General features: G+C 40.2%; 1 protein-coding gene across 2 annotated transcripts in view; it reads right to left on the minus strand.

The window, feature by feature from the left end:
- Window positions 1-15,021, minus strand: part of nr6a1a (nuclear receptor subfamily 6, group A, member 1a) — a 78,636-nt gene extending 63,615 nt beyond the window's left edge. For both annotated transcript variants that reach the window (XM_084550664.1, XM_084550663.1), the window contains exon 1: window positions 14,852-15,021. In XM_084550664.1, the coding sequence (XP_084406790.1) occupies window positions 14,852-14,918 (67 nt within the window). In that variant the 5' untranslated portion in view covers window positions 14,919-15,021. The remainder of the gene's footprint in view (window positions 1-14,851) is intronic.
- Between the last annotated feature and the right edge of the window lie 2,319 nt (window positions 15,022-17,340).

Below are 17,340 nucleotides of genomic sequence, written 5' to 3' on the forward strand. Positions count from 1 at the left end.
ACAGCACCCGGCGAGCTCCATCACTCACATCCAGACTGGTGCAGAGTGTGGGCTGTCGTTGCATCAGATCAACCCCCCCACCCCCGACTCCCCCGATCTGTGTCAGTGTACCACCCTGCTATCAACAGCTGTAGACCCCTGACCCGACACACGCCAGCTGCCCCCCCCCTCCTTACTTCACCCCAGCCCCACAGTCAACACTGGCATATGTTCTCCCTGGAGCATACACCAACACACACGTGCCTCAGTCAGCCTCCCACTGAACAGACATACGCTTATATTGATGTGCAACCCACACGCAACAAGGACAAATGTCTGTGACCACCCCCCACCGCGACATTACAGGAACTCTGAGATCTGCCTTCACTCAAAGACAATGCAGGTGAATGTGGATTGTCTTTTAAAATACCAGTTCAGACATTTGTCTATCAAGAAACTATTCTTTTTCTCCACACATTATGTGTTTAGGTGGCAGCACAAACTTTACAGGGTGATTAAAACCAAAACTATCTGGAAGGCATGGATACCCTAGCTTGGTTCCAAGGCTCACATCACACAGACACACACACACACACACACACACATACACACATACACACACACAGCAATGGAGATGAATGGAATCTCATTTGTGCTGCTCACAGCAATTAAGAGGACTGCCGCCATACTAGTAGCCCTGTGAGACTGCAACAATGCTAGCACAATGCTAATAGATGTGTCCCGTGGCTCATCCAGAGTAACGGAGACATTGTTTCTGAAAAGAGAGACTGCCGTTGAATTTTTAAATGACACTTTTCAATGCAGTGAATGCTACAACAAAAGACTTATTTGCTTGGCACTGGCGGGGAAGCTCAAAGAACCAATACCTGAAAATAGTATTTTAAAAACACAAGACGATGACACAACAGTTTCAATGTGTGCCCATATGGTCAGACGGAGACGTAAAACTAGCTTGACATCAGTGATCACATCACAGTCAGTCTAATATCTGCTCTTATTTTTGTCAAACTTATGAGGCGAAGCATGTCAAATCACCTTGTCTTCAAAACTGTAATGCCTAAAATAGAAGCAGACACAGATGGATCACACAGCACAAGCTGTTTCAAGTTTGTTTGCAAGACGATGTTCAGTCGAATGATTGGAAATGTTGGCAGGCTTGAAGAGGTAAAAAAATAATAAAAAAAAATAAAAAAACACACAAGCACGTGCTACAGACTTCTGTCAAAATGATCTTGCAACAGAAGGCCAATGTCTGTTCAAGGACACACTGAGAAGCTAGTGGTCAATCAGTCCTCCCACGCATCATTTTCCAATTTTCTGTTAGCGACTCTCTGGTCAGCTCTTAAGAGCTGCATTGCTAGGATCAGGATTAAGCCTTGTTTCAGTCCATACTCCAATGCTGCAGTTTTCCCTGATAATAGACCAGCAGTAGAGAAGAATGCAGCTCTCCAGTGTGTGGTCTCTGTTGCTAATCCTCATGACAGCTTATTGACCATTATAGCCTGAGGCTGGGAAGGCTTCCAGCAGCAGCCAATACAGCCGGAGCCTGCACCGCTGTGGCCCATTGTGTGTTGACAAAGAAAGGCTGCATCTTTAACCTTTCACCTTTAAAACCTCTGCAACCTCCGGCGCAATCAGCTCCTCATCAAAATAACATACTGCCTCTTGTCCCCTCCGTCTCCCTCCTTATGGATGCTATGCATGCTCAATGTGGCGTTTTACAAAAATGACTCAATACTGTATCAGGCAGCCATCACAGGCAGCTCTGGGCTCCTACAAGGAGACTGAAGGTAAGTTGGCAGGTGCAAGTGTAAGAATGCAGAGATCATTTCGTGGGATATATTTTACATTTTAAATAGCCAAACAAATATTTTTAGATTTCAGCATTTAGCGAAATCAGGAACAGTTACGTTGTTACCTTAATGGTGGCAAGCAGTACACAAAAGCTTCAGATGTGCCCAGATGTTACAGGCGACACATGCAACACTGCCTTTTGTTTGAAATGTGCCGGCTCAAAGTAGGCAGCAATATAAATGGCAAGAGGATTTCAGTTTTTTTTTTTTTTTTTTTTAAATCAAAATATGAATATTACATTTTTTAAAAAAGTTTGTAAAATGTCATGTATTAGCCTGTATTAGCAGGTATGCAAAAAGAATTATAAATACACTGTATAAAAAAGAACTTCAGGGTAAATGTCTCTAAATCAGCCTGACGCCGCAAACAAGAAGGAACAAGCTCTATCAGTGATAAAGAGACACACACACCTCTCTACTCTTTCTTGCTCACTTAAATAAAAATAGCATGCCGTTAGCACTTCTAACAGCAAATCCACAAAAAAAAAACATCTGGCACAACATTAGGGTCAATAAAACTCACCCCAATGCTGTACTTAATAATACCAAACACCAGCCACATTCCTTACTAGGATGTACCATATGGCTGGACTTGTTTGTGCATGAGGCCACAATGTTGAGGCTTCAACTATGATGTACATGCAACAGATCCTCAACCTGAAGCCATTAGCTACTGCCCAGGAATCCCTCCCCGATATTCAGCAGCCCCTGTATCAGTCCATCACTGTCCCGGCTCTTCTGTCCCAGATGGCTGGGGTTCCGCATGGCCAGCGGAGGGCATCGCCAGTCTGTTATCCGAGTAGGCTGGCCCCTACCTGCCAGCCTGCCGGCCCTGGGCCAGTCCAAACTCAGTGCTGCAACCCGCACGATCACCATTTATCGCTTGTGACAATGGGAAGGCATGCTTTAAAACACCAAACAGAGCAGACAGACGAGGGATGACAGAAACATAGTGAAAAGAGTCAGTGAGCTGGTTTAAAGACAGAATTTGATGCCACAGCGACCTAGTTATTGGGCCAAACACCATAGAAGTCAGGTCTGAGTGCGTTCTGAGTGTTTCTTTGAACCTCTGATACCCCCGCAGAGCCTCCCTGTTACCATGAATAAGCCCATTAACAGGATATTCCCTGTCCCTCTTTGACTGAGCTGCAGCCTCCTGATAACTCAGACACAAGAGCTGAACATTTTTTGCCTAAAAACAAGCCAACTTTCATGTTTAAATCACATTTTGTTAAATTTAGCAACTTTTCAGAAATTGGCAGCCTGTCTTTTGACTAAAACCAGAATATCAGAGCATATCACTGATGTTTTAGCTGATCAAACCATTCATTTTCATTGATTTTATCTATTAATTTTTAACTTCCAGAGGTTTTATTGGTCTATATGAACCACTAATAATTTGTTATTTATCAAAATGGCTCACAAAATATATTTGCATGATTACTATTTTAAAGCAAATTCTTCAAAGGACTCCTCTGATACGACCCATTGAGTCTACAGTGATGAAGTACATCTGCTTTGAGTGTACATGCATATTTGTTGTGGAAGTACACCCTGATATTTTTCCTGAACTGATAAAGTTGGTACTCAGTATTTATAGACATCTGTTGGAGCTGAGCAGCTGTATCCAGCCGCTGGACTAACTACAGTGAGCAAGTCAATCCATCAGGTTTGAATGTTATTTTACATAAAACCACTATCATATAAATCTGCTGTGAAGAGATTAAAATGTTAAAATGTTATTTACTAAAGCTTTGCTGCTTAAAATCGCGATCAACATTGTAATTAAAATAAAGCCCTTATCTGTTGTTGCTAGTTAACTTAAAATTAAACTGAGGCATCATTTATTTTATGCATGGTTTTGATGCAAATATTTAGTTAGTTAGTTAAAAGCAGTATATGAAAAATATATTTTTCTTTAATTTCAATGATTAATCGACTTCTGATTGTTAATATGGTCAACTATCAGTTACTGAAATAGTTTAATATTAGCTTCTCCGTACTAGAGTGAGAATGTTTTCCCCCAGCTGGCTGAACTACCGTATTATGCAATATTTTACTACTTTAAATAAAATGTTAGTTGTCAACCATCATGACCATAACTTTAATATGTTCTTTTTTTTTAACTTTCATTGATTCATTCACATTGAGGAAAAACCCGAATCAATCAACATTTCTGTAATTGTGCCAGTATTAGCTAGGGGTCTAACTCTCAGCTGAAGGTCCTTGACAAAATGTTTTGACGATCATTAAAGTGATGAAGAAAATTTAAAAACTTACATGTGTGTCATCTTGAACACATAAATAATAAATAGCTCACCAAGTAATGAATAGTAGTTGGGACTGATTAAACCTATCATCAGCTTGTGAAAGGTTTTAGTATTGGGTAGATTTGTCTTTGTATCTGTGAACTAAAGTCAGGCATACCCTGTGCGATATTTTAAATTCTTTGATTCAGCTCCATCTCAAACTGCACGACTAGATCGCTGAGTTCAAAAGTTCGCAGCCCACGAATCATGTTCTCACACTATACGGCCCGATGCTCCGACGCGGCTGACGCAAGACTGACTTGCGAGCACACGATTTGTGATCGGGAGCTCGTCGTGAGGTGTTAATCTCTCCTCGTTTCCCCACGTATACTGCATGAAGCACGACACGCGACTGAGCCGAAATTCAGCCCGATTCAAAAAATAGTCACACGAGTGGCAAATAGCCGACAATCGCACAGTGTATGCCCGGCTTAAGAGCCTCAGCCTTTTTTTTTTTTTAAAGTTAAGTTTACTGAAAGGAAAATGCACTACCTTCAGAAATGTAACGACATCAAAATCAGCCCAAATATCCACCACAGCGTATTACCCACCTGTGTATAGTATGGAAACAGCTAGTGATGGTCTGGTCTAGTGCGGACAACACAGATGGGAAATTACACTTGAACAATACAGCTGTGGGTCGTGTGACGTCAGCTCTCTTCTTGCTCAGTCAATCCACCAATCAATCAATCAATCAATCAATCAATCAATCCATCACCTCTCACGACTACAAGATGAATGAGAGGAAGCAGTGGCCACAGATAGATCATTGTTTTCACTCTGCAGCAGCAGGACATAATGAATCCTGTGCTTGCCGAGAGGTCAGAGCAGAGAGGGTTGCTTTACCCCTTGGGCACCACTTGATCCCCAACCCCCGCTGCAGCAGAGACGCCCATGCATGACAGTAAGGAGTTTCAGTTTGCCTCAGACAGCCTTGAAGGAGCAGATGGGGTTATAACCAAGTGGAGAGGGGAGACGTTGCCACTGTTGTGTGGCCACCTGGTTGTAGCTGGACTGCTACTGCTCCTCGATCACTGTACCCAGCTGGCTGCTAGCAAAGCTCAACTGTATAGGGTCAGTGAATATACTGTTGAATCCTAGAGTTGTATAACATTATATCTTTATGTGCAAGAGTTTGTGTCGTTTTAAGTAAATATATCTCCGTTGCAAACAGACATTAAAAGGGGCATTTCTGCTTTTTCAGTTGTATTTCACACTTTGACCACCTTAGAAAGTCTCAGTACTTCTTTGACAAGTTGTATGTTGTGTGTTGACTTGTGTTACGGCTTCAGAGGCAGGTCAAAAATCGCCATATCCCCAAGCTTATAAATTCTCTCTCTTCAAACCTTGTGGCAAGCAACACACTGATAGGCTTCCAATGCTTTGAAGGCATCCGCTTCATTTTGAGATGCTCAAATCATCCAGCTTCGCCATGTCCACGGTTGCGATCAAGGAATGGCAGTCAAGGGGAACTGTGGAAGTCAAAACAAGACCTAGAACAGAATAATATGAATCTATATGTCTGCTGGACATATGACTGCAGAGGAGCTGCAGGATGGTCAGAGTAACATCTGGATAAGCGGGAATTTTGTGGACAGATAGAGGTCAATTTGATCCCTTTGAGGGAAAAGAACATGTTATCGAGCTAAATATCCGGTGCACGCAAAAGTGAAAGATGCTAGCTACTACAACAAAACAATCATCAAAATCCACCATCAACTGCTGTGACATGGCCCTCACAGTCCGCTGACCTAAACATCATTTGTGGAGGGATCAGAAACATGCTGTGTATGCAAGACGGCCTCAAAACACTTTCAAACCTCAAGTGTTCTACATGGAGGAGTTGCTGAAAATTCAGCAGTTAAGAGCAGGCTGTTAATACATAATGTCTCCAGAAGCTGTGTCCACCAAAGAGGAGAGTGTTCCTGAGTAATGATTTAGACAGCTCTCATTCTGCAAATTCTTCCATAATAATAATTAAAAAAAAACCAACAACTTTTGCCTACGTGTGTTCTTGGTCTCACAAGTAAACGCTAAATAAAATAGCTGCCTACAGCCATTCCATATCAAGGATATGTGCGGTCTCTTCAGCAAAGTCTGGGTCCTAATTTGCAGTTCTAGTCGGGCTTAGAGCCACTCAGCGCTCCACTGTGGATATTACATTTGACAGATTGTGAAGGAACTCCAGCGCCGGATTCACAGGCTGCTCGGCGGTCATCCCTTTGGCCCCTTACACCTGACCCTTGACCTCACTGTGTAACACAGCGCAGCACAGCGTCTACCCCGTCCTCCCCGCTGCTTCTGGCTGAGAAAGCGCACGGCCCCGTGGTGCTGGCCTCTCACTGCCACTCAAGTTCACGGAGCGCTTCACACGGGTCCGCTCATCGGGAAGTGACAGAGGCCAGGTTCTCAGATGTTTGAGTGAGTGGTTTTTTTTATTACTACTATTTGTGATGCCAGAAACATCGTAAAAATACGGAAATTAAACATAATCAGGACACTTTAAGTTTTATGTTGGGCTTTAAATATTTCGTCCACAGTCCACTTGTAGACACTCGGAACAGATACAAGTAAACATTTTAAGCTGAAATAATGCAATGACATGCATAAGACTATTAATGTACATTAATGTACATTGTCTAAGCCTTTAAGCACAGGTTGCCAGGTAAGCTTACTACCACTGTTCCCTTGAAGAGTTCCATTCCAAAACTGTATCTGGAAACCAACACTCCTGCACAGCTCAGCACAGCACAGCGCCAAAAAGACAAGTCAAACTGGGGTTATTGTTTTACTAGCAATGATGACGTACCAATTAAACTGCCGCAGCCAGTCGAGGCAGACTGCCAACTCATCCTCAGTCTGGTTTTGTCAGATGTTTCTTTCTGTCTCAAGGGAGCCACTCAGCGCTCGAGGTGGAATTGCCAGGCTTCTCTATAAATCTGGAAGGTCTTTAATTTTTTATTACACTTTTATGTCGAGATTGAATACAACATTAAAATATAAAAGAAGAGACACTTGCAGAAATTAATTTAGAATAACTACTAGTAAAACAGATTAAGCACTTTGGAAATGAATACTCTAACATGCAAAAGACACATTCTTCTTATTAAGTGCCATTCATTTACCTTTTTTGATAATATTATTAATATTTCATAGATATGAGTTAATTTGATCACCCACTTCATGTAATAAGCCTTCAAACAACAAGGTGACTTCTCAATAGCGCAGTCATCAGTGTACGTTTTACAAAGCTAATCAACGTACGTCTTTATCTGCGCTAATCCCGATGGGCGGCCGGGCTGAGGGTCACCCCGTGGTCAGAGGGGTGGGAGGAAGGCTGACTCTGTCACCGCTGCTTGACACGCTCAAAGGAGCAACTTCCCTTTCATCATACCAGGGGTCAGAGTTTTACTGCCTCGCAGAGCCAGCGAGCGTACTGCACTGTGCAAACTCAGGCCTATAGCAGCCATCTGATAATAATCATCTCACAAGACAGAGCAAAAACACTCCTGACCAGTCGGATCTGCTAGTAGAGCTGCAAGTGTTCCATATACTTAAATTACAGAATGAATTCCTGACTGCAATATGGAGGATCGTTTTTAAAATGAGGGTATTTTATCATCTAAAATAAAAACAATTATTTTAATGTACAGGTCGCCTTTTGTGATATTCTTATGACCTTTCCAACTACATCTAATGATATACGAGGCTCCTGTCCAAATAAAACAATGGAATATCCTATCAATTATAAGGCACATTTTTTATACAGACGCAGTCAGTCAAAATCGTGAGTCAGTTGTGAGAAACTTTTTTGACTGCATTTTTTTTTTTAATTATTTCATTGCTAAAGAAAATTATTGGCGAAGATAATAATCCTGCATAGATAGTGTATCATCATCATGTGTATAAAATCAGATCATTACTATTAAATTTCAAGATTTTCCAAACAGATCTGGCAACTTTTTCAATTTTTTTACAGAAGTTACGATAACTTGCTCTGTAATACAATAAAAACGTGACAAAAAATATAAATAAAAAACAGTATGCACAATGTACTAATGTGTATACCAAACGTATGTTGACGGAAACCAGTCAAATCTTCAAGTTAGGAAACAATAATGTCTTGCTGGAGCTCTCTGGTTCCACTTCAACATCGCACAGCTCAGAAACTGATCCATTTAAATCTCCAAATTGCCCTCTAAAAAAAAAATTATTTTTCTAATGTAAAGAAATGATCCGGTGGAAAGTCATCATCAGAATCATAAAGAGTTGTGACAATCAATTAATTTAACAAAGACAATTTATCAGTAGTTCATGTTCTCAGAAGTCTGAAAGGTTTTATATATACACTGAAAAGTAATAATTTTTCAAGTTAAAATTTAAAACACATTTAAAACTGTGAATGGTATTTTTCATTATTTCTAACATTTTACAAACTTAACAAATCACACTCTGGGGGTCTTGGTCACCAGTTTCATTGCACTGCTACCTAAAAACTTCCACTACACTTAAAGCAATCAAATAACTATTTCACAGGATCTCCACAGGTATTTTATTGAATTCAGGACATTTTTATATTTATTCTGTTTAAAAAAAAAAAAAAGTGGTCCTTTCATACCCATCCAACCCTAAATGATCAGATGATCAGGCAGAGTTTACTAACATCTATCGGCATATTTGTGTGTGTGCTGAGGTAATGAGAACAGTAACCGTTTAGCAGATTCTTGTCAAAACAGTCCATGTGCACAGTTCTGTGTGTTTTATCTGTTGACTGTGAAATGACTCCAGTGCCTGGTGATCAGCTTCACAGTCAGGCACAAACAGAAGTGTCCACTGCTCTGGGCACTTAGACTTTTGCCTCACACACAACAGACAAATCCCTTTGCGTGCTATAGTGATTCTCGAATTCAAAGCGTCACCTATCTGTTGTGACTGCTAACAGGGGGCCCGTGTTTTCCCCTCCAACATGGAAATATCCTAACTCCTCAGCTGCTCTTTTATAACCCCCTAACAACTGCATCCTACAGCGCTGCAGCTTCACAGGAAAGCCATCCCTACTCTGCATACCAAGTTCAGAGCTTTACAGCTGCCTGTAAACTCATCCTCCACCCAAATTCAAACTCAAATTGAAGACATTTATGGCCTCTGGCTAGGCTACGTGTTGAATATCACAGAGGCCTGACAAAAGCATGGGCCACAGATTCAACATTGCTGTAACATGTGCCCCCCCCCTCCCCATTTACTTACTGTAATACCTTTCCCGTTTAAAATATAGCAGCGTGCCGCTTCCTCCCTCATCATCCTCCCCTTGCAGCTCATTAGCAGCTGTTAGAGTCTCAGCCTGTGCCAGGATCAGCCCAACAAACCTCTCAGAGCAGCCTCGGTGCTGTCCCAAGCCCTGTAGCTCATGGATCAAGTGGAGGCTGTAAATACTTTCCTGGGTTACGCCGAGGTCAGCGGAGAGCAGGGCCATTAATGCTTCAAGAGCAACATCCCACTGACCCTGGTCACCGTTCCCATAGCACTAACCTACCACATCCCCCACGTGTCCATCACAGTGCTCACACAACAACACAAACACAAGCAAAGCCTCGGGAGGAGAGTTGTGAGCCCGCCGTGGGTCAGCAAAAATGAAGTGATGGAAATGTTTTGGACATTTAAATGGAAAAGCGCTTAGGATGTCAAAGTGAACGGTGAATAATATTCCCTTTAAACTTTCAATCAGTCACAGGTGATGCGAAGGCAAATGGAAACAACTTAGGAAGTCACCTGATGACTATTTATGAAACATCTGAAAACCATAAAAATGCCATTCAAGTAAAAAAAACAAAACAAAAAAAAAAACATCAGTACATGTTATATTGACAAACCATTCACCTGGCATTTTGAGAGCATTTTTTGCTGGAAGAAAAGCCTTAACCAGTTGTCAAAACAATATTCTTTTTATCGGTTAATTGACTAAATGACTAAGCTTGTTTAAATATTATTCAGAATTAACATTACAAAATAGATTTTTATAAAAGTGGACATAAAGTCAAACAGCAGAAACAGTAGAGGCAACACAATCCTTCCATCGTTTCCAAAGTCTTTCTGGCTGCAGAAAGGTACTTTACTGTAACTAATCTTTCTTTCACACTGAAACAGATTTGCCACTCATATGTTTCTAACTTTATATCTTTGCTTTTTTAACAGTGACATATGCAGCCAGAACTGTGCAAATAAGAGTTAAAACAGAAGAAAGTTCGTTATTTCATTTAGTTCATTTATTTCTTTTGTAATCCTGTTTTTTAAATGAAATGAAAATTAAACTGAAAACGAGATTTATGTCATGTTTTTCATTGTTTCAAAAGCATAAGACTGAAGTAGCTGCGCCAAATTGGTCAGTAAAGCAAGCTTTCTGATCAACAGCCTTGGACTGTAGGCTAAACGCTAAGAAAAACACTGGAGATTGTGTGGTAATGCAAACGTACCAACACTGCAGTGTGAATGCTGCATTGATAAGATAAGAGAGAAGAAGGACTTGAATGATTATCTCTAAAACCTGCACTGGGGTCAGCGGTGGCATTGCCTGGCTCTGCTGCTGCCGTTACATCACCATGTGACCCTTATCATTCTGACCTGACACACATGTGTTGCCTGGAAACAGCAGCATCAGGATGAAGGTTGGTAAACCTCCGGACCTCTTGAACAGATGAGGACCTTCCTCTACAACACCAGCCTCTAACTAACTTATTGTTTTCATTTAGTCTTTTAGTGATTTTCTCTCTTCCTGCTAAAATCCTAATCCTGATTGCGACCCGGATTAATAAAGTCTTATTGGTATATGGCTTTATATATCATAAATATCACGAAGCTGTCCTTTCACGCATACTATTTGATATTATGCAGTAAAATAAAAAGTTTGCATCTTAAAATAATTCCTAAAATTTATCACAAGGACGTTTTTACCTTTAACTATTTAACTATCACTAATGATTCTTTTCTCTCTCATTTTGTAATATTCTACTATATACACAAACAAATTTCATTCCAGTACATATATTTACATTTTTTGGAGACGTAGATTTAGTGAATTAATACATATACATGAAGCCGATAGCAATAATTTTCAGTGTATTATATGGATAGTTTATTTTTAATGTTTTCATTTTTATATATATATATATATATATATATATATATATATATATATATATATATATTTATTCCAACTTAAATATCTAAAGTTAAATCAAGCAACAACAAAAAAATCTAATATATTTTATCCTCTTTTTATTCTGCATATGCACAGCAAGTAAAAAAATCCAACTGTGAGCAGACGTGTCTTGGTTTAGATCTTAAAGTTTAAATTTGATTGTGCATAATTAGTTTGGCCCGTTCACGTTACTGCTGACGCAATAAATAGATCCATAATGGGGTCAAATTATCAAGTTTAAGTCTTCTTTCATCATTAAATCTATTTTTTTTTTTCATGATGACACACCCTAAAATAAAAAAAAATTTAAAAATCAGTAAATCTGCAAAACCGTCTGCCGTGGAGCTGTCAAATGTATCACTTTGTTTGATATGCTAATCTGCCTGTGTGAAGACGTCTTCCTGAATCCCTTGAAATTATCTTGCAGATTTTAGTTTCACAGAACCATCCATCCATCAGTTTCAATGTTGTATCTTGTTGGATGTGATTTGGGCCCCGACGGTGACAGAACACAAAGGAGACATCTGATTGATTACCCCTGCCAGACTTTTCCTTCAGGCTTGAATAATTCAGTTAAAATGAACTGTGGATTCAACTATTACATTTACTGTTATTAAAAATCCTTATAGTGTATTTTGGAAAACAACCTGTCAAAAATCAGAATAAGATGCTTAATTTGGGAAAACTATTCATTATGGAGCTGCAAAGATTAACAGATCAAACAGATACTTTTTCAGGTACTGTTTGAAGCAGAAATGTTTTGGTGCTCTTCTCATTGTGCCGGTGACAGATCTCTTGATAGCAGAAGGAGTCGAGTTAAGAAGGAGCCCAAGAAAACAGAACATGATGAATTACATCTGCCTGCGAGCCCCCTACCTCCTCACTCCACCCACCAGCAGGAGCAACAGCAGACACTCCTCCTCTACTGTACTCCTCCTGGCTCATCATTCAAACGTCACAGCAGGAGGGGACGAGTGGGGGTCACATCCTGTCCCTGCCCCACCCACTGCCAGCCGTCCCCTTCACCCTGCCCTGAGGGAGAGGACGACCCCACCACCATTGGAGCCGGAGCAGGGGCTGACAAAGCACTTTCTTTCAGCCTATCTGCCTTATCATGCCAGCATGCAGAAACCCCCAAGACCAAAACACTGGCCCACACAACTATTTAACCCCTCCACCCAACCTGGGTTCCTCCTTTCTTTCTTGCCCCTTCTCCTTCCACAGAGTTCAATTACATTTAAAAAAAAAAGCACACTTCGTCAAGCAGGGAGCGGGAGGGGAGAAAATGCCAAATTCCTGGTCAAATCAAAGATCAATGGAAATTGAATTTCTTCCGCAAATGTGTGTAATGTGTTTATGTAGAGAAGGTGCATGGAGCTTCAGGCTGATTTGTCTCTATGCAACAAATGTGAGCTGATCAAAAGGCTTCAACAGTCCAATCTTGTGCACTTTTCTCCAGTCAGCAGCTGGACTTCCAACATCTGGAGCGTCCGTCTTTGTTGGCACAGTTATCCTCATTATAATTAATTGTCCCTGACATTACAGGCAGGAAAATATTGAAGTGAAAAATTAGTTTCTGAAGGTGATGTCATCCAATGTCTTGCTTCTTTCAACAGTTTAAGATCTAAAAATGCTCTTGACTGTTCCGTAAATAAAGTGATTTTAATATATAGATATACATTCAATATATAAAACAAGATATGATAAGATAAAGAAAAGCGGAAAAATCACTGCATGCATCCGTCTTTAAGAAACTATTGTCGTTGAGTTATCACATCGTATATTATTTGACTTAGAAAACATTGAACCCAGTCAAATACATATCTACAAGGTATCATTTTCCATTGATTGTGTTAGTAGAAGTACAGTTTAAAAAAGGGTCTTGATTTGGTGATTTGAAATCAACAGAAATTAATTTTGAAATCAATATTTCAAGATAAAATATTCAGCTTTCTTTGGTGTATTACTTTCTGTGCCTATTTATGTGAGCTGTTATTTATGCATTTCTTAACTATGTTTTATAGTCTGCCATAAAAAAAAACTAAATAATATCCCATTTAAGATTAGCAAAAAGGCAAATAATTATTTTCATTAGTGATGAATCTGTAGGTTATTTGAAGTCATCAATGAATTTGTAAAATGTCAGAAAATAGAAACAAAATGTACAAAAATCTTCAGCAAGATCTCTACGATACAAACAATATTTTATGAGATAATCTATTTTAAAATATACTTTAAATTATAAATTAACAAAACTGGTGACGATTTTCTGTGGACTTACTTATCACTTATCCAACTAATTATTTTAGGTGAAATGGCCCAAAACAAGTCAATGATGTATAAATTTGTGTATTTTTTTTCCTTTTTCTTTATTTTATTTTATTTTTTCTTTATTTGTTTATTTATTTTGATCAAGTTGCACATTTCGTGTCCTCTCACGGAGACAAAAAGACAAATCTTTCCCATTTTCCTTCAAGGCCTTCTTATATCTTCATGATGAGGCTTATTAGGTGAATCATAACACGCAGTCCACGTCAGTGTCCACATCAGTCACAGAGTGTGCTCAGGGCCGGCAGGGTTAAAGGAATTTTAATCTTGGAAATGTCAATAAATCTTCAGTCACCCGCATGGGGGCACGATATGGGACTGGCGCCTGGGACAGACTGCTGCAAGGCACTGTGGGGCTTAACCTGGGCCTGGAGCTGGTCACTATCATGGATTACAGGTAATACATTTTTGGCAAAGAGAGTGAGAAGCTCAGGGAGAACTTTTTCCCTGCAGAAGTAGGTGTCATGCCAAAAAAAATAAGTAATAAAAAAAAAAAAAAAAAAAAAAGAAACGCTGTAGAACGTGTCCAGAGGCCTGTTAAACTCAACCAGCTGATGAACCCATCTTGTCTTATCGCAGCGTCTCCCTCCCCCTTCGCCTTCATCTTTTCCATCATGTGCAGCACATGCAACACCGGATTTTGGGGACTAAAAAAAGATAATGGCTTCAGGGCGCTCTCCAAGTTCAAAAGTTCACCTTTTACGATTTCCCCGAGCCTGACTGACCACCTCCAAATAAAAACATTCCGACCTCTGTTCCCAGCGAGCCCTGCTCCACACAGCTATCACACACACACAAACACACAACTCAGGAGGCAGGCAAACACACCAGGATCATAAACAACTCATTTCCACCATGACAAAATGCACTCTATTACTTATCTACAGCCATTTCGCTCCACAACGCATTCGCAGTCTTAAATTTTGTTTGTTAGAAATAAAAATATTACAAACTCTGCTGCGCTTTTCTTTCCTGAATAAATTCCCACTTGCAGCAGAAGGTGCTCAGAGAGCTGGCTAAAATGCTCATGCAGCAGTGGTGATGAGGGGTTGATCCAAAATAACGCTGCCATGCTCTCCTGTGTGGAGGTGAGGGGACGCGTCCCGGACAGCACAGTAAAGACGTGGACACGCGTGTGTTTTGTGCGTGGGGTCGTGTTTGCCTACCGTTTACAGACTTGGCGGTGTTTCTCTCCGGGAAGTCGAACCCATTCGTCCTCTTCTCTATCTCCATCCTCCTGCATGGGCTGATCCGGAATCAGCCCGATGTCGCCCCTTACCTCCACGAAAAAAACCCACGCACACTGTGGACGTTGATGAAGGTGGGATGGCAGTGATGATGGTGGTGGTGGTGGTGGTGGTGGTGGTGCGGTCTGAGGTGACTCGAGCTGCCGCTGCTTTTGTCCCTGTCCTCTGCTTGACTGGCTCACCGCTCGGACCGTCGTCCCATACTTTAGCCTTCGGCTTTCAGTCAGCGAGGAATAACTGGATCCACACCCCCCAGGGATGGTGCGTTCAAGGTCTGAGAGTAGGAAGGAAGACAGCAGCTTCTCAACTATATCCAATTAGGAAGGTTACTTTAGCATACTTTATAAGCTACAATCCATGCCTCCTTCCGAATAATATTGAAATGTTAAGGAAATGTCACACTTTACAACAAAAAGTTGCACCCTAAGCAATTTACCCTATAAACGAAGTTAGGGGGCCAATTAAATACCTGAAACAAAATAAATGAGAATATTTGTTGTTAAGTATTTACAGTTAACTTTTTTCGTTACTGCCTACGTCCACAAGTAAATTTTCAACCGTATGCGCATGTGTGGTTTAGCTAGCGTTTTTAGGGCAATTTGCACACTCTTTTTGAATTAAAAAGAAGTCTCCTTTATTTATTTTATCTTTATCTATATGTATTTTAAAACAGTATTTACAATATTTTGCTTTTCGTCGTTAACATATAAAAATCTATATAATATAGAGGCGATAATTAAGCTAATATTGTTAATTTTGGTCAGTCCCACACCATTGAAAGCAGCACCAGCACACAACAGAGATTACGCAATTTGAAGGGACTTCACTCAGAGGGCATTATGGGACATGGAGTTTCCTGGTTATTAGTACCCAAACGCTAATAACAGCATTGATTGTGGTACTTGTCAACAAAAAGCTAGCAACCAACTGAAAAGCTACTCGTTTTACTTGTTTTCAGAAAGAGACATTTGATTTTTGTGAGAATGTTTTTCAGTAACTTAAATAGTTTGGAGGGCGTAGCGCCATCTGGTGGACAACTTGTGATTTGCACCGAATTCCCTCTGAAACATGTTGCAATGCTGATGCTGCAATCTCTCAAACTCCAAATCACTTTTAAAATGATGTGTTTTTGTTTTGTTATTTTTTGACAGAAATTCACCTTTATACCTACATCACTGTTGTTATACTTTGCATTAGTGTTTGTTTGTCCCATCAGTTTGCTCCGTTAGTCTTCTTTTAGTCTATTATTTTTTAGCACTCAAAAGAACAAGGAAATATTTTTACTTTTATCAACTGATTTACAATTATTTTTCCTCTATGAACAATGAAAGTGTGTGTTTAATGTCACATGGCATGCTATGGTATCCCTTCCACTCACACATTTGTTTACCTTATATAATTTCACAGTTTTCTGGTCAGCTTAATGTATGTTGAGACCAAAGCACAACCATCTGCTGAAGGAAGATTTGTTGTTATCTGAGATCAACACAGTTTAAGTGTACAAGAGTGCCTCTTCTGACATAACATATATTTTAAGTTACATAAGTTTCTCTGAGCTTGTACTTAATGGCAGGGTGTTTATGCAGTTGAACTTTCAAAATGAAATTATGTGATTTTAAAAAGTTTACTGATTTTTTTTTTAGTTTAAATACATATGAAATACAATTAGGATAAGAGTCAATTGAAATGTCTAGTGGACTGACTGAATGGGGGCTTTAATTCCTTCTTTTAGGAAGTTCACAATTATGTTAGTGAGAGATGAAATAAACATCACAGACGCTTTGCTACAAGCAGAGACTGCAGGAGCAACTTAGGACGTGGCAAATGAACATCTCTCCCATGATGGAACTCTGGAAGAGCGGTCAGCATACCCCTCCTGCATCTTCAGCAGGTATCTCAGGGTCACATGTGTTTCGCCCCTTCACCTGTACACCTCTCCTGAGTGGGGCAGCGAAGGCTGAGTTAGCCTTCACCTGCAGAGGGGTTCCAGCTGCGGTTCCTTGTCAGCCACAACCACCTGGAGCTGGTCTCGGCTACTGTGGCTATCTCCCCAGCGGCCTTCCACACTGGTTTAGGATTGATCTTTTTTAGGAAATAGCGCACTGATGTTGCGGGGAAACCTCGACAGTCTACATCGATCAGGAATATGGCTGCGTGCCATCCTTTGATGCCAGCCTCATCAATCAAGTCCTTAGTAGCCTACGAATAGTCTAGAAATTATCTTTATTTTTGTGTCATAAAAAAATAATTTATTTTCCTGGTTTTAATCTTCTCCAGGATTTGCAGATTCCACAGAACTTGAGAAACCTTATATTTTATATTCCTCTGGTCCTTACATTATTGATTTTTCTGATCAAATATCTACAGTTGTGCCTAATTTCTCACTTTTTGCATTGCAATGAAGTCCA

This window comes from Chelon labrosus (assembly GCF_963514085.1).
Source record: "Chelon labrosus genome assembly, chromosome: 9".
Classification (NCBI taxonomy): Eukaryota; Metazoa; Chordata; class Actinopteri; order Mugiliformes; family Mugilidae; genus Chelon; species Chelon labrosus.